The 27,714-nt window shown below is 43.4% G+C and overlaps 1 protein-coding gene across 1 annotated transcript in view; it reads left to right on the top strand.

Moving 5' to 3' along the window:
* Positions 1–8,543: 8,543 nt before the first annotated feature.
* Positions 8,544–27,714, top strand: part of LOC124787666 (beta-1,3-glucan-binding protein-like) — a 112,779-nt gene continuing 93,608 nt past the window's right edge. Inside the window, exon 1 of the mRNA XM_047254481.1 lies at positions 8,544–8,749. Coding sequence (XP_047110437.1) covers positions 8,626–8,749 — 124 coding nt within the window. The 5' untranslated portion in view covers positions 8,544–8,625. The remainder of the gene's footprint in view (positions 8,750–27,714) is intronic.

Raw genomic sequence — 27,714 nt, 5'->3', positions numbered from 1 at the left:
CCCTGAAAATGAACTGTCACTGAACACAAAATACAAGTAAAACAATACATACAGTCCTGCACTATACTGGACCTAGCCAACAATTAGAAAAATGAATGACTGCACAGCAATAAATGAAACAGGTTTTCCTAAATTTTTAGATATGTTATAAAAACTTGAACAGAAAGTCAAATGTTACAGATACCCTTATGGGTTTACGCTCTGTAACTTTTGCATTACGAAAAAATATCAAATTTTGTTGATGGAAACGTCAAAATATTAACTTACTATTCTCAATCGCTAATGTTTTATGGCAACATTTTCAGGGAGAGTTTGTTTTTGAGGAAAAGTTACTTAGGCTGAAGCGTGCAACAAGTATAATATATAGTAGTGTTAAACGACGAGGAATAGTGACAACACACTCGTTGTACATATCCTCCATTGCGAAGTTTGCTGTCGACAGTCACAATTCGAATACAGCCGTGACATTAATATATATAATAATGGGAGGAGAAATTACTTATACAGGGTCTCTCACAAGTTATAGGCGCCGGCGCCTCTAAATATAAGTACATACAGCGTGATTCTGTGATGATATTACAGATTTTCAAGGATGATGAAGAAGGACATACGTATCAATTTGAGGTATCCGGAAACGACGAGTCGAAAATTATAAGCGGAAACCGCTCTGTTACCTCTGACAGTGAAATACATGTACTGGTACTGTTGCAAAGATTGTAGGGCAGGCATCTTTCAGAGGTGGTAGATGGACCAAAACAAGAAATAATGTCTAGTAAATATGGGCTCTAAAATCGGATCTCAAGAGGTATGAAAACTTGTTCAGTATAGGAGATATGCTTCACAGTAGCGAAGGTATGCATTTTAGAGCCCATGTTTATTGGACACTGATTTTCTTTGTTTTGGTCCATGTTACCACCTCCGCAAGTTTCCTACCTTACAGGCTTAGCAACAACAGTAACAGTACATGTATTCCATTGTCAGAGGCATCAGAAACGTCGTCCAACCGTCCAGGTGAAGTCAACCACAAAGGCAGCCATTGACAAAATCCATGATGTGGTAATGGAAGACCGCCGAATGAAAAATTCGTGACATTGCTGAGACTAGGCATCTCAACTGAGCGAGTGCACAATATTCTGCACGGAGAATTAGTACAAAAACCTTTGCACAATGTGGGTGCCACAATTCTTCACAGTCGACCTAAAGTACATTTCAACACAATGTCTGACGATGTTTAATTGAAATCCGCATGACTTTTTGCACCGATTTGTGGCTGTTGATGAAACGTGGCTCCATAATTACACGCTAGAGACAAATCGGCAGTCAAAACAATGGGCAAAGACTGGTGAACGTGCACCAAGACCATTTTGTCCAAGATGATGGACACTGTTTTTCGGAATTCCCAAGGAATAATCCTTCATAGATTGCTTGGAGAAAAGGCGGAGCCATAACGGGACCATGTTATGTTTCATTGTTGGATCATTTGAAACTTGCGTTGGCTGAAAAAAGACCAAGATTGACACGCAAAATGAGCTCTCTCACCAGCTTAATGAACCACTCCACACACCAGCGATAAAAATGGCGAAAGTAGATGAGTAGGGCTTTCAACTGTTTCCTAATCCACCCCGTTCACCAGACTTAGCTCCAAGTTACTTCTTCCTCTTCGCTAACTTGAAACTTTGGCTCGCCGGGAAGAAATTTTCATCAAATGAGTTGCAGTCAGCTAGTATTTTGCAGAGTTTGACAGAACATATTATAATGATGAGATGCAAAAGCTGGAGGATCGCTGGACCAAGTGCGTATCTCTCAACGAGGACTATGTCGAGAATAGTAAATAAGGTGAGTTCTTTACGAAATAAACTTTCTTCTTGCTTCTTTACCAGACTTATTAAACCACCCTAGTCAACATGGTGTTTTGTGAAATTCGAAGTTGTAATTTTCAATTGTGCTTCATTAAAAATATGTACCCTGTTTCTGTGTGTATTTGTAGGATAAAGCATGCAGGTGAGGAGAGAGATTGCGAAAGTAATGTTATAGGTGAGCACAAATTTTATTCGTAAAATATTTTTTGCGGAACGAAAATTACTTTTATATATGTAATTTGTTAACTCATCAAATAATCTCGTAACAACATCATTTTGCTGCAGATGGCGAGGTGCGTAGTCATGTAAAGAAGCTTCTATGAAACTAACATTCTAGAGGATAAGATAATAAGCACAGTAGACGTAATATGTCGTTTCACTAATTGTTACTTTGAACGTCTTTTTACAGGCGTAAATAGAAATGATGACGGCGTATACACTGATGGATGAAAACAATGCGACCACAGCCCACGGTGCGACCGAATGCAGCCTCTGATGTTGTGGGCACGTGAGGCGGTAAGGAAATTATACACTGCTTTATCAGAAGTATCCTGACCCCTATTATCGGTCTTTAATATAGTTTGTGTCCACCCATCGCCTTTATGAAGGCTTGAATTCGGCTGGAGATCCTTTCGACAACGTGTCTGAATGTCTGTGGAGGAATGAGAACCCGTTCTTCCTCAAGAGCTGAAATGAGGGAAGGTAGTGATGTGTGGGGACTGGAGAGAAACCGAAGTTCTAATTCTTCCAAAAGGTTTTCATTGGATTCAATAGGGGTTATGGACAGGACAATCCATGTCAGGAATGCTACTGAATTTAGGTAGTTGCCACAGAGTATGCACTGATATGCTGATATAGCCATCGTCTGAAAACTGTTCCTGTACTGTACCCAGCACATAATGATATAAGAAATGTTTACGTCATCTAGCTCTTTCTGAAGCGCAATAAGGGACACACCTAACCACAAAAAACACCCACATACCACAATACCATGTCCTCCATACTTTTCTTTTGGCTCTATTCACGATGGCAGGAAACGGTCCCCCAAACATTCGCCAAAACCAAACTCTCCTATTGGATTGCCGCAAGATATAGCGTTATTTATCACTCCCAATCACTCTTCCTTCGCTGCCCAATCGCGTCCCTCTTCACATCACCTCAAGCGTGCTAGCCGGTGTGGCCGAGCGGTTCTGGAACCGCGCGACTGCTAGGTCGCAGGTTCGAATCCTGCCTCGGCTATGGATGGGTGTGATGTCCTTAGGTTAGTTAGATTTAAGTAGTTCTAAGTTCTAGGGGACTAATTACCTCAGATGTTAAGTCTCATAGTGCTCAAAGCCATTTGAACCATTTGAACCTCAAGCGTCGGTCATCATTGACCACGGGAGTGCGTGGCTAATGACGAGCTGCTCGGCTATTGTATACCATTCTTTTAAACTCCCTCGGCACAGTTACTGTGCTCGTTATGGAACTCACGACTGGCACCTTCCACCCTCCGCAGTGCTCGACGATCCCTGTGCGTACGTGAGATCTGCCTCGTCTCGGTCGTTGATACCGCACTCCATAATCGAACGAAACGGGCAGAAACCACAGATCTCGTATTACAATGGGAAGTACCCTCTGCTATGCTGTTCACAGAGGTTTACGGTTGTAGACTTAGGCCACTACACACACACCAGTTTACCGGCCGACCGTCCGACCAATTTCGAGGCAAGAATGGGATTTTCACTCTGCAGCGGAGTGTGCGCTGACATGAAACTTCCTGGCAGATTAAAACTGTGTGCTGGATCGGGACTCGAACTCGGGATATCTCCACAATATCCTATCTTCCAGGAATGCTAGTTCTGCAAGGTATGCAGGAGAGCTTCTGTGAAGCTTGGAAGATATGAGACGAGGTATAAGCTGTGAGGACGGTTTGTGAGTCGTGCTTGGATAGCTCAGCTGGTAGAGCACTTTCCCGCGAAAGGCAAAGGTCCCGAGTTCGAGTCCCGATCCGGCACACAGTTTTAATCTGCCAGGAAGTTTCAATTTCGTGGCAGCCTACACACGTCCCGACCGACTGCACTCAGCGATTTCAGTGCTGCCCTATCATCGTGATTTGTTTATCTAAAGTTGATTGAGATTATATGCTATAATATCCCGCTCGGTCTTATACAGAAACAAAAACGCGGGTTTGCCTTGGCTGTTTCAGAGATAAGAAGATTTTAAAAAGCCGAGAAATAGCTGCGGACAAACAAGTGGCTACTGCAAGGAAATAAATTCATCTACGTTCCTTAGCAGCAGGTAGCCGATTATTTTTGTAATTATTTAAGACCGATGAATCGTGCATTTCTGAGCTGCTGAACACCACCAAACCATCCTTAACGAAAAAGAATAATGTAATGACAGAGGCTGTAACGTGCGAAGAGGACTGTTAACTAAATTACGATTTCTAGCCACTATCAGAAGTTAAGAGTACCACATATTCAGTACTGTTGTATCCCCACAATTATTAATTATAATGATTCCTCAAACCTGCAATGTGATTTATAGCTGACTGAGGATATACATCATGGCAAGGAAAAACAAATAAAACAAAAGACGAATGTGTAAACGTTTTTAATTAATTTATCTATGTAGCTTAAAAGATGACCTGTAAGTCTAAGAAACTCATTTCAAACTTGAAGAAGAAACACATAGTGCGTAGTGGGGCCATCACACTGTTGTAGCCGGCCTGGTGGCCGAGCAGATCTAGGCGCTACAGTCTGGAACCGGTTCGAATTCTGCCTCGGGCATGGATGGGTGTGGTGTCCTTAGGTTAGTTAGGTTTAAGTAGTTCTACGTTCTAGGGGACTGATGACCTCAGCAGTTAAGTCCCATAGTGCTAAGAACCATTTGAACACTGTTGTAGAAATAATTCAAAAGCCAAGATCGCTTAAATACAGATCCGATGACGGCACCTTTAGTGTGTTGAAACCAGTTATCCAGTAAACAGTATTTAAACGGTCTTGGCTTTTGAATTATTTCGAAGAAGAAAGACTACACATGGTGGTGGTGCACATCGTCTAATAAACACAACATATACGTAAGAAATGAAGCATTTAGCAACTGCTAGAGCCGTAAAAAACGACCCAGATACTGATCTTCATAACAAATCGCTTGGTTATAGGCTGGATTTTTTAAACTCATAACAATGAAGCAAGCGTATTTCATGAATTAACGTCCACTGAATGTTCATATTTCAGTTTTTTGTTATTTCATTTCCGGTAATCATCGGAAATAGATCTAAAAGCGGAAATACAGAAAGGTCGACTGAATTTTAATATCTCCCTGTGCCACACGAAACCATTATGGATTCAGACACAAATAAATTACAGACTTTGGCTGCGAGTGGGCATTGATTTAAATCAAAGGGGAAGCTGAAAATCTGTGCCGAACTGGCAATCGAAACCGGGTTTTCTGCTTAATGAGGCAGATGCGCTGACCACTGCGTAATCCAGACACATTGGTCATCGCAGCTGCACGGATTAACCTAACACACCTCCCGTCGGATCAAACTTCTCAACATCCACACACTGTTAATGTACTGCTCCTTTCCTATGTCCTCATTGCTCGCGGCATTTCGCCGATCCCTGTAAGAGTTGGAGCCTAGCGTGCAGCCACACCGAAGAGATCATAGGTCGTCTCAACTTAATTACATACAGGGTGGTCCATTGATAGTGACCGGGCCAAATACCTCATGAAATAAGAATCAAACGAAAAAACTACAAAGAACGAAGCTCGTCTAGCTTGAAGGGGGAAACCAGATGGCGCTATGATTGGCCCGCTAGATGGCGCTGCCACAGGTCAAACGGATATCAACTGCGTTTTTTTTAAATATGACCCCTATTTTTTATTACATATGCGTGTAGTAGGTAAGGAAATATGAATGTTTTAGTTGGACCACTTTTTTCGCTTTGTGATAGATGGCGCTGTAGTAGTCACAAACGTGTAAGTACGTGGTATCACGTAGCATTCCGCCAGTGCGGACGGTATTTGCTTCGTGATACATTACCCGTGTTTCAATGGACCGTTTACCAATTGCGGAAAAGATCGATATCGTGTTGATGTATGGCTATTGTGAGCAAAATTCCCTACGGGCGTGTACTATGTATGCTGCTCGGTATCCTGGACGACATCATCCAAGTGTCCGGACCGTTCGCCGGATAGTTACGTTATTTAAGGAAACAGGAACTGTTCAGCCACATGTGAAACATCAACCACGACCTGCAACAAATCATGATGCCCAAGTGGGTGTTTTAGCTGTTGTCGCGGCTAATCCACACATCAGTAGCAGACATACTGCGCAAGAATCGGGAATATCAAAAACGATGGTGTTGAGAATGCTACATCAACATCGATTGCACCCGTACCATATTTCTATGCACAAGGAATTGCATGGCGACGACTTTGAACGTCGTGTACAGTTCTGCCACTGGGCACAAGAGAAATTACGGGACGATGACAGATTTTTTGCACGCGTTCCATTTAGCGACGAAGTGTCATTCACCAACAGCGGTAACGTAAACCGGCATAATATGCACTATCGGACAACGGAAAATCCACGATGGCTGCCACAAGTGGAATATCAGCGACCTTAGCGGGTTAATGTATGGTGCGGCATTATGGGAGGAAGGATAATTGGCCCCCATTTTATCGATGGCAATCTAAATGGTGCAATGTATGCTGATTTCCTACGCAATGTTCTACCGATATCACTACAAAATGTTTCACTGCATGACAGAATGGCGATGTACTTCCAACATGGATGTCCGGCACATAGCTCGCGTGCGGTTGAAGCGGTATTGAATAGCATATTTCATAACAGGTGGATTGGTCGTCGAAGCATGGCCCGCACGTTCACCGGATCTGACGTCCCCAGATTTCTTTCTGTAGGGAAAGTTGAAGGATATTTGCTATCGTGATCAACCGACAACGCCTGACAATATGTGTCAGCGCATTGTCAGTGTATGTGCGAACATTAGGGAAGGCGAACTACTCGCTGTCGAGAGGAATGTCGTTACACGTATTTCCAAGTGCATTGAGGTTGACGGACATCATTTTGAGCATTTATTGCATTAATGTGATATTTACAGGTAATCACGCTGTAACAGCATGCGTTGTCAGAAATGATAAGTTCACAAAGGTACATGTATCACATTGGAACAACCGAAATAAAATGTTCAAACATACCTACGTTCTGTATTTTAAATTAAAAAACCTACCTGTTACCAACTGTTCGTCTAAAATTGTGAGCCATATGTTTGTGACTATTACAGCACCATCTATCACATAGCGAAAAAAGTGGTCCAACTATAACATTCATATTTCTTTGCGTACTACACGAATATGTAATAAAAAATAGGGGTTCCTATTTTAAAAAACGCAGTTGATATCCGTTTTACCTATGGCAGCACCACCTAGCGGGCCAGCCATGGCATCATCTGGTTTCCCCCTTCAAGCTAGACGAGTCTCGTTCTTTGTAGTTTTTTCGTTTGACGCCTATTTCGTGAGATATTTGGCCCGGTCACGATGAATGTACCACCTGTATATGTGGCGTCTGTTCTTTCAGATTACGGATTCGTTGAAAACTGAAAATAGTGCTTCATTCTTGCATCTGTGTTTACCATACTCTTCGCACGACGTATCCCACAAACATCTGCAATCTTTAAATTTTTCCAGAAAGTCTCTCCTAGAAGTTTCGTCCGCCTTGCAGCCTGTTCCACGTATTAGAACAGCATTTTTTCCTGAATGAAATTTGTTGTAAGTAATATATCTTTATTTCCAACCAATAGCTCAACACGGTATCAATACTAGGAGTAAGAACAATCTGCATAAAGATCTAAAATCATTTGCATTAGTCCAAAAAGGGGTTCAATATTCAGGAACACACATTTTCAATAGATTGCCAGCAACCGTTGAAAACTTGGTTTCGGATAAAGCATTGTTTAAACAGAATTTGAAAGACTTTTTGATAGGCTAATCTTTCTACTCTATAGATGAATATCTTAAGAGAGACTGTTAAGCCAGCTTCAGTAAAAATGTCTGTTAGACTTTAGTTTTGACGGCACTAGGTCACAACAGTCGTGATTAGGTATTTTTTGTATGATAAATTTATTAATAGTGCATAACAATGTTTCAGTCTGACAGCGTGTTAATTCTGTAAGTATTAGCTGTTCCAGTTTACTGCATTGTATTCACCTATTTCGACAATTTCCTGACAAATGATCAGGGTGGGAAGTATTATACACAAATATTTTATGTTATACTTCCTGACATGATCCACTCCCACGAGAAACGTCTCATTTTTTGGTATATGGAACGAAAACTCGGTCTAATCTAAATTTAATTCCGCGCGCAGTGACAAAAGACGAACATTTGTCGGGCTCTTGGCACTACAACACTACCCATGGCACAGTCTGTTGGGTGGTTTGGTAGAAGGATCGGCTGTCGGGTGGTCCTACCCGCCCGACATACTGACAAGGAAAGTTCGACGGTCGGTCGCTCAAAATGCCTACACACGTCCAATTTGTCGGTCGGTTTGTCGATTGGATCGCGTGTACCCTTGTTTACAGTGTTGATGTCCGTTTCGCGGTGCTGCCGTAGCGGCGCTAGTTCCTAGCCTGTACTTGATGGTGGCGCTGCCTGGTGGCTGGACTTGGAATCCCCGAGCCCGCAGTTCCGGCGCGGAAGCCAGTCTGCAACCAGGCAGACAGCTACTAGGATCGAAGTACTGCCTATAGCCTACACCATGGGTGCGCGGCCGCTGTTGCCGTTACTGCTGCTGTTGTCCCTTGCCGCAGCTCAGTTCTACGAAGTCCCGCAGCCGCTCGTCCAGGCCCTCAAGCCACGAGGACTCCGAATCTCCATACCAGGTGAGCCGGGCCTTCTATTGTCGCATCCATAGGCAGCTCCTGTCAACCCTGCACCGACTGTTTGCTACAGATACACGCATTGCCCTTGCCTTAGATGTAGCACATACAAACGCTCGGCAAGCCACAGTTCTCTATGTGGCAGAGGGTATGCAGTATACCATTACATTCATCCCATCCTATTACATTCGCGGGTGGTGCACGGGCAAAAACTGTCGTTAAATCTCTGTACGAGCTCCAGTTTCTCTGATTTCCTCGTCGTAGTCATTAAGCGAGAAATAGGGGGTAATAGTGTTTTTCACTTTCTCTGGAACGTGTGTTCTGTCTCTTCCCAGAAAAATTCAGCGACACAACGGCTTTTGGACCGTCTGCCCTGCAATGGGGCAAAAATTTGTACCGCTGTCGCGTTTAAACACTCGCGTGACGAAATATGTCTCTTCTTTGGATCTTATTTCTGTATTGCTACCTGTAAATCCCAGACTGGCGAGTAATACTGAAGAATCTGACAAATGAGATCTTCGTACACTATATCTTTCGTGATTGGAGTAAACTTGTCGCGTTCTTCCGGTTAATAAATAACCTGGTTTTGCTACAATTAGATTTATGGTCGTTCCACTTCAGATCCTTCCTGACGCATATTCTGATATGGAGAGATGTAAAATGGAATGATCATATAAAGTTGATCGTCGGTAAAGCAGATGCCAGACAGATTCATTGGAAGAATCCTAAGGAAATGCAATCCGAAAACAAAGGAAGTAGGTTACAGTACGCTTGTTCGCCCACTGCTTGAATACTGCTCAGCAGTGTCGGATCCGTACCAGATAGGGTTGATAAGAGAGAGAGAAGATCCAACGGAGAGCAGCGCGCTTCGTTACAGAATCATTTAGTAATCGCGAAAGCTTTACGGAGATGATAAACTCCAGTGGAAGACTCTGCAGGAGAGACGCTCAGTAGCTCGGTACGGGCTTTTGATGAAGTTTAGAGAACAATTCTCCACCGAGGAGTCAAGCAGTATATTGCTCCCTCCTACGTATATCTCGCGAAGAGACCATGAGGATAAAATCAGAGATTAGAGCCCACACAGAGGCATACCGACTATCCTTTCCACGAACAATACGAGACTGAAATAGAAGGGAGTACCAATAGAGGTACTCAAGGTACCCTCCGCCACACAGTCAGGTGGCTTGCGGAGTATGGATGTAGATGTAGATGTTAGAGGCTTTTCCAGGGACTGATCACCTGTCTCGTAACCGAATATAAACCGTATTATCTATGTGCAATATTATACCTATGTGTTGAGCGTCAACTGCAGTTCGCTGCATGAAGCGTGTGCGTATCTTCCTACAACTGTTAAAGTTTTGTCTGGCTACTTTCCTGCGTGTAAGCCAGGATTTCTTCAGTTTTGAAATGTGATAATTATTCTACCTGTACAAGAAACGAAATAGTGTCCGTTAATTTGCCTTGAAAGTAATGCTCTCACAATTTAAAGAGAGACCTTTCCTCGAAACACCTCTTTTTGTAGAGTACCTCATCGAACACGTAGGACAGTTGCCACGCTCTTATTTAAAATAAATCCGTGAACGATCACAAAGCTCTTCCATTAACTAGACTGCCTGTCATTCCAACTTAAGAGTATGCCATAAACTGGAGAGAATAGTTCGTGGACGCACATTTCCTAAATAAATTTTTCTGGCATCTGCCTTCCTAATGACTGAATTTGTAGTAGTTCTACTGTAGACCTCTCTAGTCAATATCTGTATCCATTTGACGACAGTGACTTAATTCCACCCACTGATCGTACTTTCTGAGAGTTTGTCAAGCTTACTTGGAACAGATAGTAAAAGATGCGGGAGCTTATAAACATGTTCAGAAACGCTATTAATTACTTGCACCATCACTATTTGATGCGGTTGCTTGCTCACTTATTACGGCTGCTAATGAGAGAACAGCGTCCTATGATAGAGATTTAATGAATAAAGCAAATGTCGCACCTGGGAGTATAGTGGTGAACCACGTTACTGGAAACACTGGTCGCGGGATCGAACCGCAGTCGGACTACGAGACTTCAGTCGGCCTTTAATCTAGCCTTCACCTCTCAATGTCGTAAGGAGGCCATGACACACGGTTGTGATTCCACATTAACCGTAGTTCCCCTGCCCCGGTTGGGTAACTGAGCCATGTGTCACAGATGTGGCGTTCTACTGAGACTTAAAACTACCAAATGTTTTGTGGAAAATGTTTCGAAACTTCTTGTGACATTGAAGCACTGATTTAGTTATTAACCCTCAAAAAGGTTTTAGCGAGATAGTTAAATTAGCTAACATGAGCGTCTCACAAAAATGATCGCAACACTCCATCGGGAGGCAACCACATACTCCGTAAAATACCTAACGGCGTGGAGTGGAGATTACATGATGTACTGGTATCTCTTCCCTCCTGTCCTTTCCCGCTAAAACGTTACTGTCCATCACGGAATGGATTACGGTGCAGTTCCGGGAAGGCAGCTGCAGAATGACTCGCGAAAAATTAGTTCCTCCTTAAAGATATGATGCAATCCAGAATGGATCTTTCACTCTGCAGTGGCGTGAGTGCTAATGTGAAACTGTCGGACCGGGACTCGAATTCGGGCTATTTGTCATGTACAGTTCTAAGGTTTCATGAAGTTCCATACTGCTTAATGAAATTCGCGCTTACACTAATGCCTAACGATAGTCTTACGCCATGGAACACCCATATGTGTACTACTAGTAAATTACTCTTATGCAAATGCCAATATACGGTGATACACACATTACGTATGTACACCTGCAGTTCGAGACTTTCCTAACGGCCTCTTACGCCACAAATGGGCAGCTTCCCACAAAATAAGAATAAATATGAATCACCTTAAAATTGGGAGTATCGTAAGTTGTACAGGACTCCTGCAGGCTGCCTGCACACCCTGGTAATTCGAAAATAACTGAAATACGAGGAGACTTAAAACCTGAAATTTTTCACTAATTCAAGCTACATTGGAGGCTTCATGGAAGAAATTCAACCATTCTTAAATCTGTCAAAAGATTTGTTCTCGATCAGGGTAAAATGTCGTGTGACTAGGGCCTCCCGTCGGGTAGACCGTTCGCCGGGTGCAAGTCTTTAGAGTTGACGCCACTGCGGCGACTTGTTCGTCGATGGGGATGGAACGACGATTATTAGGACAAAACACCAGTCCCCGAGCGGAGAAAATCTCCGACCCAGCCGGAAATCGAACGCGGGCCCTTAGGATTGACATTGTCGCGCTGACAACTCAGCTACCGGGGGCGGACTCGCATCAGGGCGCTCTTCCCGCATTTCTCGCTAAGAAAAATTGGAAAAGTGAATACACCAGAGGAATAACAGTATTCAGAACGTTGTGGAATGTGTAAAGACTCTAAAATAGAAATGAACAGGACGTACCACACGAAGAAATGACAAGATCGACAAAAGATTTCTAGAGCAGAGTTCCAGAGAAAGACGAAGACCACAAGGCACTCCACCCGACTGTTAGTAAGAACTTGAACTGCCGGGTCAGCAGGAGGCAGAAGCATGGTAACAGCTATGGAAATCGTATTTAATAATTATTTTTACCACTATTTGCAGACCTATTGCCGAAATGTTCCCCACTTTTCAGGTATATTACCAGGAGATCTTCGCCATCTGTGCACACAGTTCTTAAGTATTGCACACACGGCCGACAGATCGCAGTTTTTAGGCAGTTAGGTAGCTGTCTAGTTACAGGTCGCAGATCGCAGCGATGGATAGTAGGACCCTTATTGTTCCAAAGCAATCCGATGAATTGCAGGCGACGAATTGCCAGTGCGTGGTAATATGGCTGGGTGGCCGCGATCAAAGTGTAGCGTGCGTACCGAGATCGTTGGGAGATAACTATTCCACCTGGTGTGCAACATATGAGACGAAACTTCCTGGCAGATTAAAACTGTGTGCCCGACCGAGACTCGAACTCTGGACCTTTGCCTTTCGCGGGCAAGTGCTCTACCATCTGAGCTACCGAAGCACGACTCACGCTCGGTACTCACAGCTTTACTTCCGCCAGTACCTCGTCTCCTACCTTCCAAACTTTACAGAAGCTCTCCTGCGAAACTAGCAGAACTAGCACTCCTGAAAGAAAGAATACTGTGGAGACATGGCTTAGCCACAGCCTGGGGGATGTTTCCAGAATGAGATTTTCACTCTGCAGCGGAGTGTGCGCTGATATTAAACTTCCTGCAAGTTTCGCAGGAGAGCTTCTGTAAAGTTTGGAAGGTAGGAGACGAGGTACTGGCGGAAGTAAAGCTGTGAGTACCGAGCGTGAGTCGTGCTTCGGTAGCTCAGATGGTAGAGCACTTGCCCGCGAAAGGCAAAGGTCCCGAGTTCGAGTCTCGACGGGCACACAGTTTTAATCTGCCAGGAAGTTTCATATCAGCGCACACTCCGCTGCAGAGTGAAAATCTCATTCTGGAAACATATGAGACGGTTAAAACACCGTAAGACCTCAAGAAGAACGGCTGTGAAACGTGAATTTTGAACGGGTTTTTCAAAAGGAAAACATCAGGCAGCTTAAGGACCTGTGAAAAAAGCTCTCCTAGATCTCGCTAAGAAAATTTGAAAAAGTGAAGACATCAGAGCAATAATTGGATTTAGGATGTTGTGCAAAGGCTAAAGACAGATGCTGATAGGTGTGAATACTAGCCAACCATTTTTACAAACGTAGCTCCATCCTGGGTTCAGGAGCATGGGAGAGCGGCTGGTCAGTGAAATATAATACTAAACAAACAGCAGTTATATTGGCATTGTTTTATTAGGCGACCGGTTTCGATGTTCCAATCGTCATCGTCAGATGTGTCGCAAGAATGTCATGAAGTAACACTCGTGCATGTGTTAAGACAAAGCTCCAATACTCTTATCTGGTTCCGTAGATATCCGAACTTCATCAGCATGTCTGCTCGTCACACATGCGACAGCTCTGAGTATTGGTGCCTTGTCTTGCACATGCACGAGTGTTAGTGTCATTAATGCGACAGATTTGAAGATATGACTGGAACATCGAAACTGGTTAACTGGTTGCATCATAAAAATATCAGTATAACGGCTGTTGGTATAGTATTATTACATACCATTTTAATAAATCATGGTTGCAAAATATTAAAACGAATAATTTACAGAATAGTGGAAAAACTGATAGACGCCAACCTCAGGGAAGATGTTTGGGTTCTGGAGAACACGTGAGGCAATACTGACCCTACCACCCGAAGGCAAACCTACACTTGTAGATTTGGAGAAAGCCTTTGACAGTGCTGACAGGAATATATTTTTGAAGTTCTGAAGGTAGCAGGAATAAAATACAGGGGAGTATAAGGTTACCTAAAATTTGTACTGAAACCAGGTTAAAACTGTAAGAGTCGAAGAACTTGAAAGGGAAGCATTGGTTGAGAAGGGAAAGGATGGGGTTGTAGTCTATTGCTGTTATTCAGTTTGTACATGAAGTAAGCAGCAAAGGCAACAAGGAGAAATTTGGAAAGGGAATTAAATTTCAGAAAAAATAAAAACTTTGAGGTTTTCCGATGACACTGCAATGCAGACTTTAGAACTTGAACAAGCGGTGGAATGGAGTGGACAGTGCCTTGAAAAGATTATTAGCTGAATACCAGAAAAAGTAAAACAAGGTTAATGGACTGCATACGAATCAAGAATTAGACCAGGAAATGACTCTGAAAGATCAGTTAGTCATTTGGGCAGCAAAATAACTTAAGGTGACTGAAACAGAGGCGCTATTAAATGCAGGCACGCAGCAGCAAGAGAAGCTTTAATCAAATGAAACCACATGATAGCAGAGACGTTTTCAAGTCTCAAACATCCATGATTTATATATGCAGTCTGAAGTGACGAATGAAAATTTGTACCAAGTTCGTAATTCAAACCCAGATGTCGTCACTAGGGCAGATGAGTTAACCACTACGCCACTCTTGCACAGTGGCTTTGCATAATTTCACTGACTACGCTAGCGTGCCTCTACCCTCGGTCCAAAACTGCTTCACCAAGTTGGTTGAGATATAACTGGATTGAGGAGGAAGCCACGCTAGAGCAGGCTGTGCAATTGTGCAAAGCCACTTTGCCAGAGTGGTGTAGTAGTTAGCACAAGGGCCCAGTAAGCAGGTGGTCTGGGTGAAATCTGACCTTGGAATAAATTTTAATTTGTTGCTTCAATCTGCATATACTCGTATATAACAAAGAAAGAGATTTATTTCTGAAGAAAATTAATTTAACATCGAATGTAAATTTTTGAAGGTATTTGCCTGTAATGTAGGTTTATACAGAAGTGAAATGTGGGCGATGAACAGTTACAAAATAGAACACAAGCTTATGAAATTTGGTACTGCAGAAGAAGCTGAAGATTAGATGGCTACATCAGATAATTGGTGGAAGTACTGAATGAGAACGGGAAGATAAGGAATTTATGGCAAACCTTCTCTAAAAGAAGGGACAAGTCGATAGGGCACATTTTGATGTGCGAAGAGTTGCACAGGATAGATTAGCGTGAACACCTCCCTCAAACCAGTCTTCGGACTGACTAGCAACATAATTTTGTTTAGTTTCCCTATGGGCCCTCAGAGTAAGGACTTGAGTTAGGATTTGTATGGTCATTGAGAACATGAGCCACTGTGAAGTGTGAAAATTTGTCAAAAGTTGTCATATAGAGAACAATTGAGTAGATGATGATGATGATGATGATGATGAAGAAGAAGAAGAAGAAGAAGAAGAAGAAGAAGAAGGACACAACACCGTCATCTCGAGGCAGGAAAAATCCCTGACCCCGCCGGGAATCGAACCCGGAACCCCGTGGGCGGTAAGCTAGAACCCTACCGCAAGACCACGAGCAAAACCATTGACATCCTTAGATTTTGCAGCGCTCTGCATTTTTAGGTTTCTACTGTAGAAGTAGAAAATCATTGCAAGGCTTCAACTAGAATTTTTGGTATTCATGAAATAAACTTTTAGGTAAAGAGAATAATGTATTATTAATGGTAGATTTTAATTTAAAATATTTGGGCATACCTTACATAGAGCTATACTTGAAACCCTTGTCATTTCATAAGCCTCTCCCTCATACAAGAGAGGAAACAGCAGCACTGCCGTTAACATTTTTATAGAGACGTTGAGAATGAAAACTTTGTCGTGTAAGTACTTGTAGTTAAAAATAATAAATGAAAAATGAATTGACGTTTCCAAGATGTATTTGCGAACAGAGAGTGGGAACACCAAACACAATTGATAGTCAAAGATGTGCTCCGTAACAGCCTACAGTACCCAAGAAAAACGTTCCAAAATAAATTTAACACATTTCACCTGTCGTGTTTTGTCTAATTGCTACCATAATCACGGTAACTTAAATTCAAAAATTTTTGAGCTGAATGCCAAGCTTAAGGCACATGGACACAAATGCATCTTGACCTCCAGTATTCCTTTCATTTAATTTTTGTATCGTCTATTTATAATTTTCTATGCGCGCTTAACTCTTTGCTTTTCTCACTGAAAATAATGGTTTTTACATCTTCTAAACCGACCCACCACGACAAATGAAATTTTGGTACGTTGTGTATGGTAATTCTCTGTAACACTGTTAGTTTCCAGTATCGCGTGCTAAGAAGGCTCGTTCACTTTTCAGAACTGTTTGCAGCTTTCATTTGCTGAACCGAGACTTTAAAGGAAACTGCAGATATGTAAAAAGACATGAATGTTCGAATGTATGTGTAAAGATGAGGTTCCAAAAAACCTTTTCGACCTGTCAGTTGAAAACTAGAACAAACTGTTACATATTGCCGACGTTACTTAAAAAACACGCGTGGTGAAACACGGCTGTTAGAAATGAATAAAGCTCAAGGGTTTTTTTGTCGGAGTTTTGTGAAGTCCAATCACCTGTAGCGAATGACGTCATGAAGTCTGATCCTGCTAGCCTCTTTCTTCGAACGGGCAGATGCATGGCAACAGCAGGCAGTTCGGCTTTAACTGTTTATCCACGTTTGAAAGTGGGTGCATCTAGGAAATGAATCTTCGCTAGGTAATCTTAGGACATGTCTGCACCTGAAAGTCACGGTATGTTGAGGGGTAACAATAGTGTGCGACAATTTTTTTAGTTGAGCCTTTCCGATTACATTCCGTATACTTGGTATCGATAACATTACTTCAAAACCTGACACTTCGACAAAATCGAAGAATATAAATACCAATAATAGGAATAAGATATTTTTCCTTAGTTTCTTAAGCATTTATAACACACATTCATTTAGAATCAAAGGTTGATGATGAAATTACTTTTAGATATATCAGTTTCAGTTTAAAGTCCAAAACCCACGTCAGCTAAACGACAAAATTTAATGTTCTTGATATCGATGTGCTCCTGGGCATAATTTTATTACAGAATTACTATTAGATACAAAACTAATATCAGAGGCGGTTTCTTTGAGTATCTATGGCTGCAACTGTCGAAGACATTTCGCGGGCACTGAAATTGCCTTAATGAGGACGTTCTTGCCAATTGTAAATAATCCACAACAGTTCAAAAGGAACAATGAGGTGCCTAATTAATACCAGAAGGAAAAGACATTCATTACTCGACATTAAGGTTGACTTTAGCACAAAAACGGGTACACAATGCCGCAACAAAAAATTTCGATCAATTACCCAGTGATATGAAATGTCCGACACAGCAAAGTAAAATTTGATAAACGAAGAAAGCTTCTCCTTGACAACTGCTATTTCGTAGAATAATTTACATTACTGTATTACTGTCATGTGTAAAATGTGGTGGCTGGGAATTACTTACATCTGTATCTTTTTTTTTCACAAAAAACTTAGAAATATTCAAAATGTAGCTGTATGTACAAATTTGCGATGTGAATGTAAAATGACTGGCTCCATATAATTACGATCTATCGTGCGAAATGATAGGTGGAACGTGTAACTAACCAGTCACAGAAAATTAACAACTCCCAATCTCGTGTGTCATTTGGTTTCAGAGAGCACAGTGCATTTGCTAAATAGAGGAAACTCTAATGAAGTTTTCCTTTTCTGGCCGTGTGTGAGCACTGTGACTTCCAAATACTAAATCATCAGCTTTCTCACATTTTCCAGGAACAAACTTCATCCAAATTTATTTATTGCGAGAATAATTTGACAGCACTGAAAGGCGTATGCAGAAACAAGGCCACGGGAGTGGACGACATTCTTTCAGAACTTGGGACCCCCTGCGGGTCTGGGGATTAGAACAGGCCCGAGGTATTCCTACCTGTCGTAAGAGGCGACTAAAAGGAGTCTCCTTGTTTCGACCTTTCTGTGATGGTCCCCTATCGGGTTTGACCTCCATCTTTATTTTCCCGAAGAGCGAGCCAATTGGGGGAGTGAACCTTACCATGGTGCATCGTGTCCATCGTGCATTGAGATCTTTAGCCCACTTTCTCATCGTTGCATTGCAGTCCCTCATTCTCCATCTCTTGGGCGAGGACACCTTCCTGGGTACGTTTTCCACCACGCAGTATGCAGTGTCGCTTTCTGCGCCGACGATGACCGTGGACTTCTTAGCACCTCATATCCAGCACGGTAGCCAGTCAGTTGTGGTGGGACCGCCATGTACCCTGTTGGTTGTAGCCCCCTGACAACGTAGGGATCGCTCTGCTGATGCCTGCGCCGTTAACTCCCCTCGTATGCCATGGAGTAGACGCCCATCTCCCTGGGCCATCGGGACTCCCGGCAATGGCCATCCTGCCAGGTGGCCCTTGCCGAGGCTGCGTCGCGCTCGTGAGGAGGGCCCCTGGTCGGAGTGGGTGGCATCAGGGCGGATGACACGCCATGAAGCGTAGTACGTCGTCTCTTGCTGTTGTTCCTGTGCCAGCGGTCTCTAAGTGGGCAAAGACTAATTTCAGTGCTAAGAAATACGACCCCAAATCTTTCCCCTTCCTGGCCACACCATCGGAGGAACGCCAGGCTAAGGAGAGCAATGAAGCTTATTCGCCCTGGTACCTTGAATGTGTGTGACTTGATGGGGAATCTTTGTCCATGAAGCCTCAGTTTTTTGTGGAGCATTTGGAGAAGTTTGGGGAGATTGAGGGCTTGTCCAAAACGCACTCTGGGTCAGTCTTCATAAAAACAGCATCTTCTGCCCAGTCACAGGCATTACTAGCAAGTGACAAGTTTGCAGATATTGGTTACCATCACGCCCTGTAAGAGCCTTAATGTGGTCCTGGGTATTATATTCCACAGGGACCTTCTTTTGCAGTCTGACGACGATCTGCGCGCCAATTTAGAGCGGCAAGGTGTTCATTTCGTCCCACGCATCCATCAGGGTCTGAGAGATAACAAGTTGCTACTGGTGCCTTCATCTTGGCCTTCGAAGGTGACACATTGCCTGAGGTCAAGGTGATGGCCTATCGCTGTGATGTCAAGCCATATATCCCTGCCCTATGTGGTGCTTAAAGTGCTGGAAGTTTGGTAAATGTCTTCCCACTGTACTTCCAGCGTCACATGTAGAGATTGTGGACGTCCATCACATTCCAATACTCCATGTGCCCTGCCTCCCATCTATGACAACTGCAGAGGGCATCATTCATCTTGCTCGCCAGACTGCAGGATTTTACAGAAAGAGAGGAAAATCATGGAATATAAAACCCTGGACCGACTGATCTACACAGAGGCTAAGAGTTAAATTTCAGCACCTAGATGCTGTGGCTGACTTCCTCTTACACCGCCACTACGAGGAGTTGTCGCCCCATCAGTTACTTGCATTCCTGTCGCCTCTCAGAACCAGAAGACTACGGCTGGGAACACTTCCCTCCCTCTTGTTCCCACACCACCTACTTAGAGAGCGACACCCCTCCAACCATTGGGGATACCAGTGCCCATTTCTGAGCCATCAGTCGTCTTCAGCTTCTCTCGCTAGGAAGGGGTTCTTTGGGTCACTCCGTTCCCATTTTTCTGCTAGTGGGAAAGATGACACCCATCAGTGGCTGAAGAGCCCAAAAGCATCTGGCCGTAGGGCTTCACGCTCATTCTCAGTCTGAGACTGAATCAGTGAAGTCCTCTCTCAGCCAGGGAAACCCAAGGAACAGCGAGAGAAATCCAAAAGAAAGGTCCCCAAGACCAAGGGAATTGCAGTGGCGCCCACACCACCGCTACCTGCAAGCTGTGTGTCTGCAGATGAGGTGGAGATTCTGGCGTCCACTGTGGAACCCTCAGAAACAATGGATATAGACTGCTCAGGCAATAAGCCGGTGGCAGCAGGTGACCCTGAGGCGTAAACTGCCTCATTAAATGCTCCATGCTTTCGCAGTCTCAGAATGTCATCCTCCATTGGAAGTGCGGCAGTTTTTTCCACCACCTGGTTGAGCTACAGCAACTGTTAAGCCTTACACCTTCTTTCTACATTGCCCTCCAGGAAACCTGGTTCCCAGCAATGCGGACCTCTGCCCTCTGCAGCTATAAGGGATACTACAGGGACTGTAGTGACTACAATGTCAGCTGGAGTTCGCGCTTATGTCCTAAACTCAGTCTGTAGTGAACCTGTGCCCCTTCAAACCCACTTGAAGCTGTGGCTGTCAGAATGACGATACAGGAAACAAGTCTGCAGTGTATAGCTTCCTCTTAGAGCAGTACCCCTGAATATATTAATAGCACTGGTTGACCAACTTCTTAAACCTTCCCTACTTGGGCGAGATTTTAATGCCCTTAACCCCTTGTGCGGTGGCACTGTGCTTACTGGCCGAGGCAGAGATGTCGAAACTTTGTCTCAGTTCGACCTCTGCCTCCTAAATACTGGGGCCGCCACACATTTCAGTGTGGCTCATGGTAGTTACTTCGCCATTGATTTATCAATTTGCAGCCCAGGACTTCTATCTATCCACTGGAGAGTACATGACCTGTGTAGTAGTGACCACTTCCCCTGTCACTGCCCCAGTGTCAGGTCAATGGACGCCTGCCCAGATGGGCTTTAAACAATGCGGACTGGGAAACTTTCACCTCTGCTGGCACTGTTAAATCTCCCCGACACGGTAACATAGATGCGATAGTTGAGCAGGTGACAACAATCGTTTCTGTTGCAGAAAACACGATCCCTCGCTCTTCAGGGTGCCCCCGGCATAAGGCAGTCCCTTGGTGATCGTCGGAAGTCGCTGAAGCAATTAAAGAGAGTCGGCGAGCTCTACAGCGACATAAGCGGACGCTTCCCTGGAGCACCTCAGAGCCTTTAAACAGCTCTGTGCCTGCGTTCGCCAACTTATCATATGACGGAAGGGGAGGAGTGGTGGGAGAGGTCTCGACCATTGGGTGCCATACGTCACCTTCCCAAGTCTGGGCAAAGATCAAACGCGTTTTCAGGTGCCAGACCCCAAAAGGTGTTACCAGTGTTAACATAAATGGCGTGTTATGTATCGACGCCAGCGCGATTGCCTGTGTGTCGAATTATCCACCAGCCTTTCGCATTCTCAAACGGCGGTTGGAAGGGAAATTCCTCTCGTTCACTACACGCCACAGTGAATCCTGTAACGCCCCAGTTCCTTAGTGCCATTGCTCATTACCCTGACACAGCTCCTGGGCCCGATGGGATCCACAGTGAGATGATTAAACACCTCTCATCTGACTACAAGCGACATCTCCTCGTCATCTTCAACCGGATCTGGTGCGATGGCGTCTTTCCATCGCAGTGGCGGGAGGGCACCATCATTCCGTTGCACAAACCTGGTAAAAAACCGCTTGTTGTGGATAGCTATTGGCCCATCAGCCATACCAACGTTCTTTGTAAGCTGCTGGAACGTACGGTGTGTCGGCGGTTGGGTTGGGCCCTGGAGTCACGTGGCCTACTGTTTCCATGTCAGGGCAGAATGAAAAAGACAAGGCCCTGGAGTTAAATTTGATGAGACAACGCAGGTTCTCGTCCCACAGATGCGCAAGCAAATCACACCGCCCAGGGTACGTCCTGCCTACACGGTCCAATCAGCTTATTCCAATGAGACAGTAGCGTCGTGTTTAACTACAAATACCACTCGAATGGCGCCGTTTCTCACACGAGACCAGGTGTTCATTGAACAGTTGTGACGTTGCATGTCAGCCGTTCAAAGCTCAACCACCCAACTAATTCGTCAAAGACGTAAGTATTGATTGTAAACCATTTCTATTCATTTGACGGGTTATCGGTATACAAGCAAAAGCATGACACCTAATCTCCCAAAACGCCGCACGTACGAACTGTTTTGCGGCGCTCATTCCTCAGGTTCTGTTGGTCATAAAAAGGTAGGATCGATTGTTTCGGATACCCTTTGGGCTAAGACCATTTGTATACCAAACAGAAGGATCGCCTTCGTCACTACACTACAGGGTCAAAGTACGAATATTACTCTCTTCCTCCTGCTTGGACAAATGGAGAAAATTGGTTGATTCGTTTTGCATTCGACGTGGTCAATGATGGGTTGGATGGGACTTACGGAGGCACCATTAGTTTATGGGCGGTTCCTCGGAAAACTGTAAAAAAGGGTTTTTACTATATTTTCGCTGTCACCAACGGACCAAAACTCTGATGCAGATTCCAAGACGGCTATGCATAGCAAATAGCTGAAATTTTTACGATGTATTCCTAAGACTCCGATCTGGAACACTTCGAAAATTTTATTCATACCTTCATCTGTTTGAGATACATAGCTTCAAAGTTACCCTACTTCTACACGTAAAATCCTACATAGTGAAACAGCACGGAGGAATATGCTGTAAATGGTCCTATGGGAACCCCATGTTGTGATACTGAACCACATGCAAATTCTTTTTGCACGTAAAATGCGGTCTGAGGTGTAAAATTAGTTTTGCATTCTTTCACATAAACCACCGAAATTTTATTGCCATAATTTTTTCATGAGAGTTACATCCCCTGCTGCAACAACGAAAAGAAACAGGAGAAATGTGCCTATGGGAGCACAAAAATGCGAATATGTTCCTGTTTATTTAAAAGACTGATTGAAAAGCAGGGCACCAACTGCCTCATTCTACCTTCCTCGGCACTTTTAAAAATTTTCCCAAAAAATTTGACGTGCGAACATATCAGCAATTTTTATGCTGACAGAAGTCTGTGGCAGTGGCAAAGAGGCGGAAATGTAATAAATACTGGAAGTTAGTAGGCAGTGGTTTTGGTACAGAAAGTGCGAAGGAGGTAGTGTTAGTACGAGCGAGACGGACACAGTGGCAGTGGGATATACTTGACACGGACAGAACTGCGCAAGGAAAAGGAAGTGTCTGGGGGGTGGGGTAGGAATAAATAGAAAGTGGAAGTGGGTTACAGGCAGTGATAACGAGACAAATTGTAACAACAACAACGAGGAAATGACAGTGACACTGAGAAGAGACAACGGCAGTAAGAAGCAAGGAAGGAATGCGATATTAGCAATAACACTCGCGGGCGTAGTGAAAGTGAATTTCGCTGAATGAGTGAGAGGACAGCTGCGGGTGGATGTGTATTAGCGACCTAACAGCAATGGGCTAGTGGGTGCGTTTTAGTTACGGGAGCTTGTGGCACGTTGATAGGAGTTGCATGTTAAAAGACGCGGTTATGTTCGCGTGCCAACATATTTGGGAAAATTTTTAAAGTTCCTGAGGAATGCAGAATGAGGAAGTTGGTACCCCACTTTTCAGCCAGTCTTTTAAATAAATTGGAACATTTTCGCATTTTTCCGTTGGTATAATACACTTGAAAATGGCTATACTGCGGAAACTGTGCAGTAGTGAAAAAAAGATTTTGCGGTAGACAAGATTTCTATATGAACTGAACTGCTGCAACATACAGCGTGTTGGCGGTCAAAGCAGAACTTGGCACTTTCGTTAGCTACTCAGCGATCACGCCCTGAAGATCACGATAAGCCGACCGAGCGCCTTGTCAACTTCTACCGTATGGCGTCATTTGGATGTGCATGGGTTCAGCACACTGCTCTCGGTCGATCTCCCATGAAGGAGAAACCCCTGTCGGTACCGGGAATGGGGCCCAGATCTTCCGCAGGAAGAAACAGAGGTGTCTTTTTAACTGTTTTCTTTTGGATAGATTTGGCATATGAAATAGCAGAAAAGTTGAAAATTTGTCTTTCTTCTGTTCTTCTACTTGAAAATACGTGAACGTTGGTACATAAGGAACTGAATTACCCTTCCAAGGATTAAATAGGGTGAATTGTTGAGAATAGCATAATATTGATAAAAGCGAGGTGTTTTTTCGTCTTCCCCGTTTCATTAGATTTGTAAGTACTTTAACTGGACACCCTCACACTCGTGGGATGGCTAAAATGTCAGTAACGCTGCCTATATAGAGAGACTTAACAGAATTAATAAATAAATGTATCCAAAAACATCAATTAAATGTGAGTATACAGAATCCCATCAAACCGGTTATATCCGCGGAAAGAATGATTTAAGATAAGGTTGAAGCACGTGCTTCATTGCCGGAACCCCCTTGACCACCCGAGACGTCTAAGGAAAGTTTTATGGGGGAAATTTTGTTGACCTCGAGGATCCGTCGCGAAGAGTTCTTGGCGCGACAAACTGTCGCTGTGGCAGCTGTGCATGTTGATACAGATGTGAAGACACGGTGCACTGCGAACAGTTGTTGGCTCCGGTGCATGTCTCTTGTTATAGAATGTAAGGCAGAGAATTTGGGGACCTTACTTTGCATGGGGGCTTAATTAAATATATATAAGATTGAAAATACTTTGTTTTGTTTTAGTAACTGTCTGTCCGATTACGCAAGTCTCGTAATCGGTTGGCCCTGACTAGAATTGTTACGCTATCTGACTGCAAAGAACAATGTAAGAAAATTTTCGTAAACACAGTTAATTAATTAAGACCCCAGCAACTATAAAAATCTACGAAGCCAACAAGCACAAGAGTAACTGTTCTGTATGTGGGAGTGTGACTCAACGTCCACATCTGGCACGGTTCTTCTCCAACAAGACAGGAATTTTGATACCAATTATACTGACGTGACAAAAGAAATTTAGAAAAACTATAATTACGCAAGAAAACCAAAATTCACTCTAATACAAGAACACGAGCCAGATGCTTTGTTGACTGAACCTGTAGTGACACATTATTTCAGATACACAACTAATAAAGGAACATTATAAATTTTACCTTCATATATATTGACGAAATGCACTCATTACAATAACATCTGCTATCTCTCCCATCAAATAACTGCATAAAACAAGGAGCAACACTCTTTACTACCACATCTCACTCCGACTTCACGACAATCACGAGCTCTTAACACACACTGTGCTCTCTACTAGCACTGACTGCCACGAACTCTCAACAACCACTGACTTCTATGAACTCTAAACACACACTGTGGAGGCGGCTTAATAGTACTCTTTGGCGCAATCTCTGGCGCAGTGGTACAGTGTAGCCACCTTTCAACTTCTCTACTGAAAATGTATATTCGGCAAATTTTAAGTGCTATATGTATGGTTTTCATTAGTAAGATTTTATTCCCAAAGATGACGAATTCTCGCACAAGCGTCGTGGAGAACGATACCATGAACTGCTTGTTCCATCGTGGTCATAATAAACGTACGCTCTATTCTCAACGGCGTGCGACTCCTTCCGAAACTGCACGGAATGAGGGTAGCGGAGGTGAAAGTAAAGTTCTGATGTCACACACCTGTCATCTAAAGTCATCACATAACAAAGTAGACTGCTTCGTTAATGACTTAACTTTGATGAATCGGGATCGCTAAGAAAACATTAAGAACTTTCTTCATGGTATTTAAATAAAACTCTTTTGGGTATTAACCGCATAATTTTGCAAAAATAAATTAAAATTAAATTTTTTCGGTCATCTTTGCAGCGGTGTTGATGGAGACACCAAAAGATTTTACTCAAATTGGAAATGGCCAAGGTGGTCTACGCACTTAAGACGTAATGAAATCGTGCAGTGAATTAGAAGAAACATCTCTGGAAGCCAAAACTTCTTACTGTTCACAAAAATAGCTCTGCCCCAACAGATGACCAGAATATAAATTTTTGATCTTAGATTAAAATTTACGAAATCGTGTCATCTTCCTTCATACTGTAATATTAACGAATGAAGACTATCTCCGGGACACGCTGCCACCGTCGTCAAGTAACTTATAACGAGGACGGTGTTGCGGGGTCTTTATGGCACTCGCGCTTTTCCGGTCGTACTCCCAACACAATTATGTTCTGGGCTGGCTAAAAACGTAAAGGAGCAATTAACTCTTCGATGAAATTTCTGGCCAAAATTTGGATTATTTCAAATTTCGGCTTGGTAGGCGGCTGCATAGTTCTCCTGTACTGCAGTAGCAGAGCATAAAAATAAACTGCAGATGGCGTTGCCAATCAACAAAGCCACATGTATTGTAGTCGCGACACTGCTGTTACAGCTGTTAGCGTTAGACACTTGGAGCGACACTGACCTCCATCGTTGACTCCTAATCTCAAGAACGTTGTAAGAAGTAATTTCTGATATATTAATTTTTTGCAAATATGAGACGGAAGTGGTGGTGTACAGCTTTAATGAATGTTGTGAGAAGTAATTATCGAGATATTTCGTTTCTTGCTGATATATTATAGAGGTAGTGGTGTAAAGATGTAAAGAATGGTGGGAAACGATCTGGCCTAGTGAGGCCATCATTGGGTCCAACAGCGATTTGAGCTATGCATTTGCGTAACTCGAATAAAAGTTGCCATGTGTACATTGAACCAATCATTGATATTAGTTGTGTATACCTAGCTTTGTCAGTTTATCATGGACGTCTGAGGAGATATGGGCATAATGCTATGTACCCACAGCTGATATCAACGAGCTAGATGGCGCAGTGGTTAGCACACTAGACTCGCATTCGGGAGGACTACGGTCCAAATCCGCTTCCGGTCATCCTGATATACGTTTTCCGTGATTTCCCTAAATCGCTTCAGGCAAATATCGGGATGATTCCCTTGAAAGGGCACGGCCGACGTCGTTCCCTGTCCTTCCCTGATCCAATGGAATTGGATCCCTCCCCTAAACCAACCAAGACAGCTAATACCAATGATGGAACAATTGACTCTCCAGTTAAACAAATGCATAGCTGAGATTGGGTTTGGACCCGATGATGGTTTGATCCTAGAGCTATATCGACCACCTCTAATAAAATACGGAGCACAACTGAGTTGCATAATGCAGTTCTTGACATCGTTTGCCTTCCATGCCTCAGAGTATCAGTGACCCCCAAATTATGGAATGGCACAAGCCGCGATGTCTTGAAGAAATACTTCCCAACTTAAAGATAACTGCAACGTGCGCCGCTGAAACCAACAAAATATAGGTTACACACTTTTCACACACAAAAGCCAGACATCTACCACCATGTGCAAAAAGGAGCATCACTCCATTCGTTGTCTAGTTTTGCTTTCATTAACAAAACTTTCGATAGGACGAAGACTTTCTTCCTTAAGTGTACATATATTTTCACGATTCCAAGTACTTACTCTCTGAAAGTTTCTTAATTACACATCACATGAAATTGTTTAACCAAGATAAATATTTAAGTATATATAACACGCAACGGTTGTCATACTAAATAAATATCTGCTACAATCACAAGGGGAACTGCAGCAATTATTTGGTGACCAAAATGTAAATGTAAAATAGATGAACCGCAGTTAACCATGTGTAGGGAGACGGAAGAATGCATTAAATACACACGTGTTGGCCGGCTGCTGTGGCCGAGCGGTTCTAGACGCTTCAGTCCGGAACCGCGCTGCTGCTACGGCCGCAGGTTCGAATCCTGCCTCGGGCATGGATGTGTGTGATGTCCTTAGGTTGGTTAGTTCTAAGTCTAAGAGACTGATGACCTCAGATGTGAAGTCCCATAGTGCTTAGAGCCATTTGAACCATTTGAACACACGTGTGTTGCTTCCCTGGTAAACCGATGGAA

Source organism: Schistocerca piceifrons, chromosome 3, assembly GCF_021461385.2.
Source record: "Schistocerca piceifrons isolate TAMUIC-IGC-003096 chromosome 3, iqSchPice1.1, whole genome shotgun sequence".
Taxonomy (NCBI): Eukaryota; Metazoa; Arthropoda; class Insecta; order Orthoptera; family Acrididae; genus Schistocerca; species Schistocerca piceifrons.
This window is presented reverse-complemented; position numbering and strand designations above follow the sequence as displayed.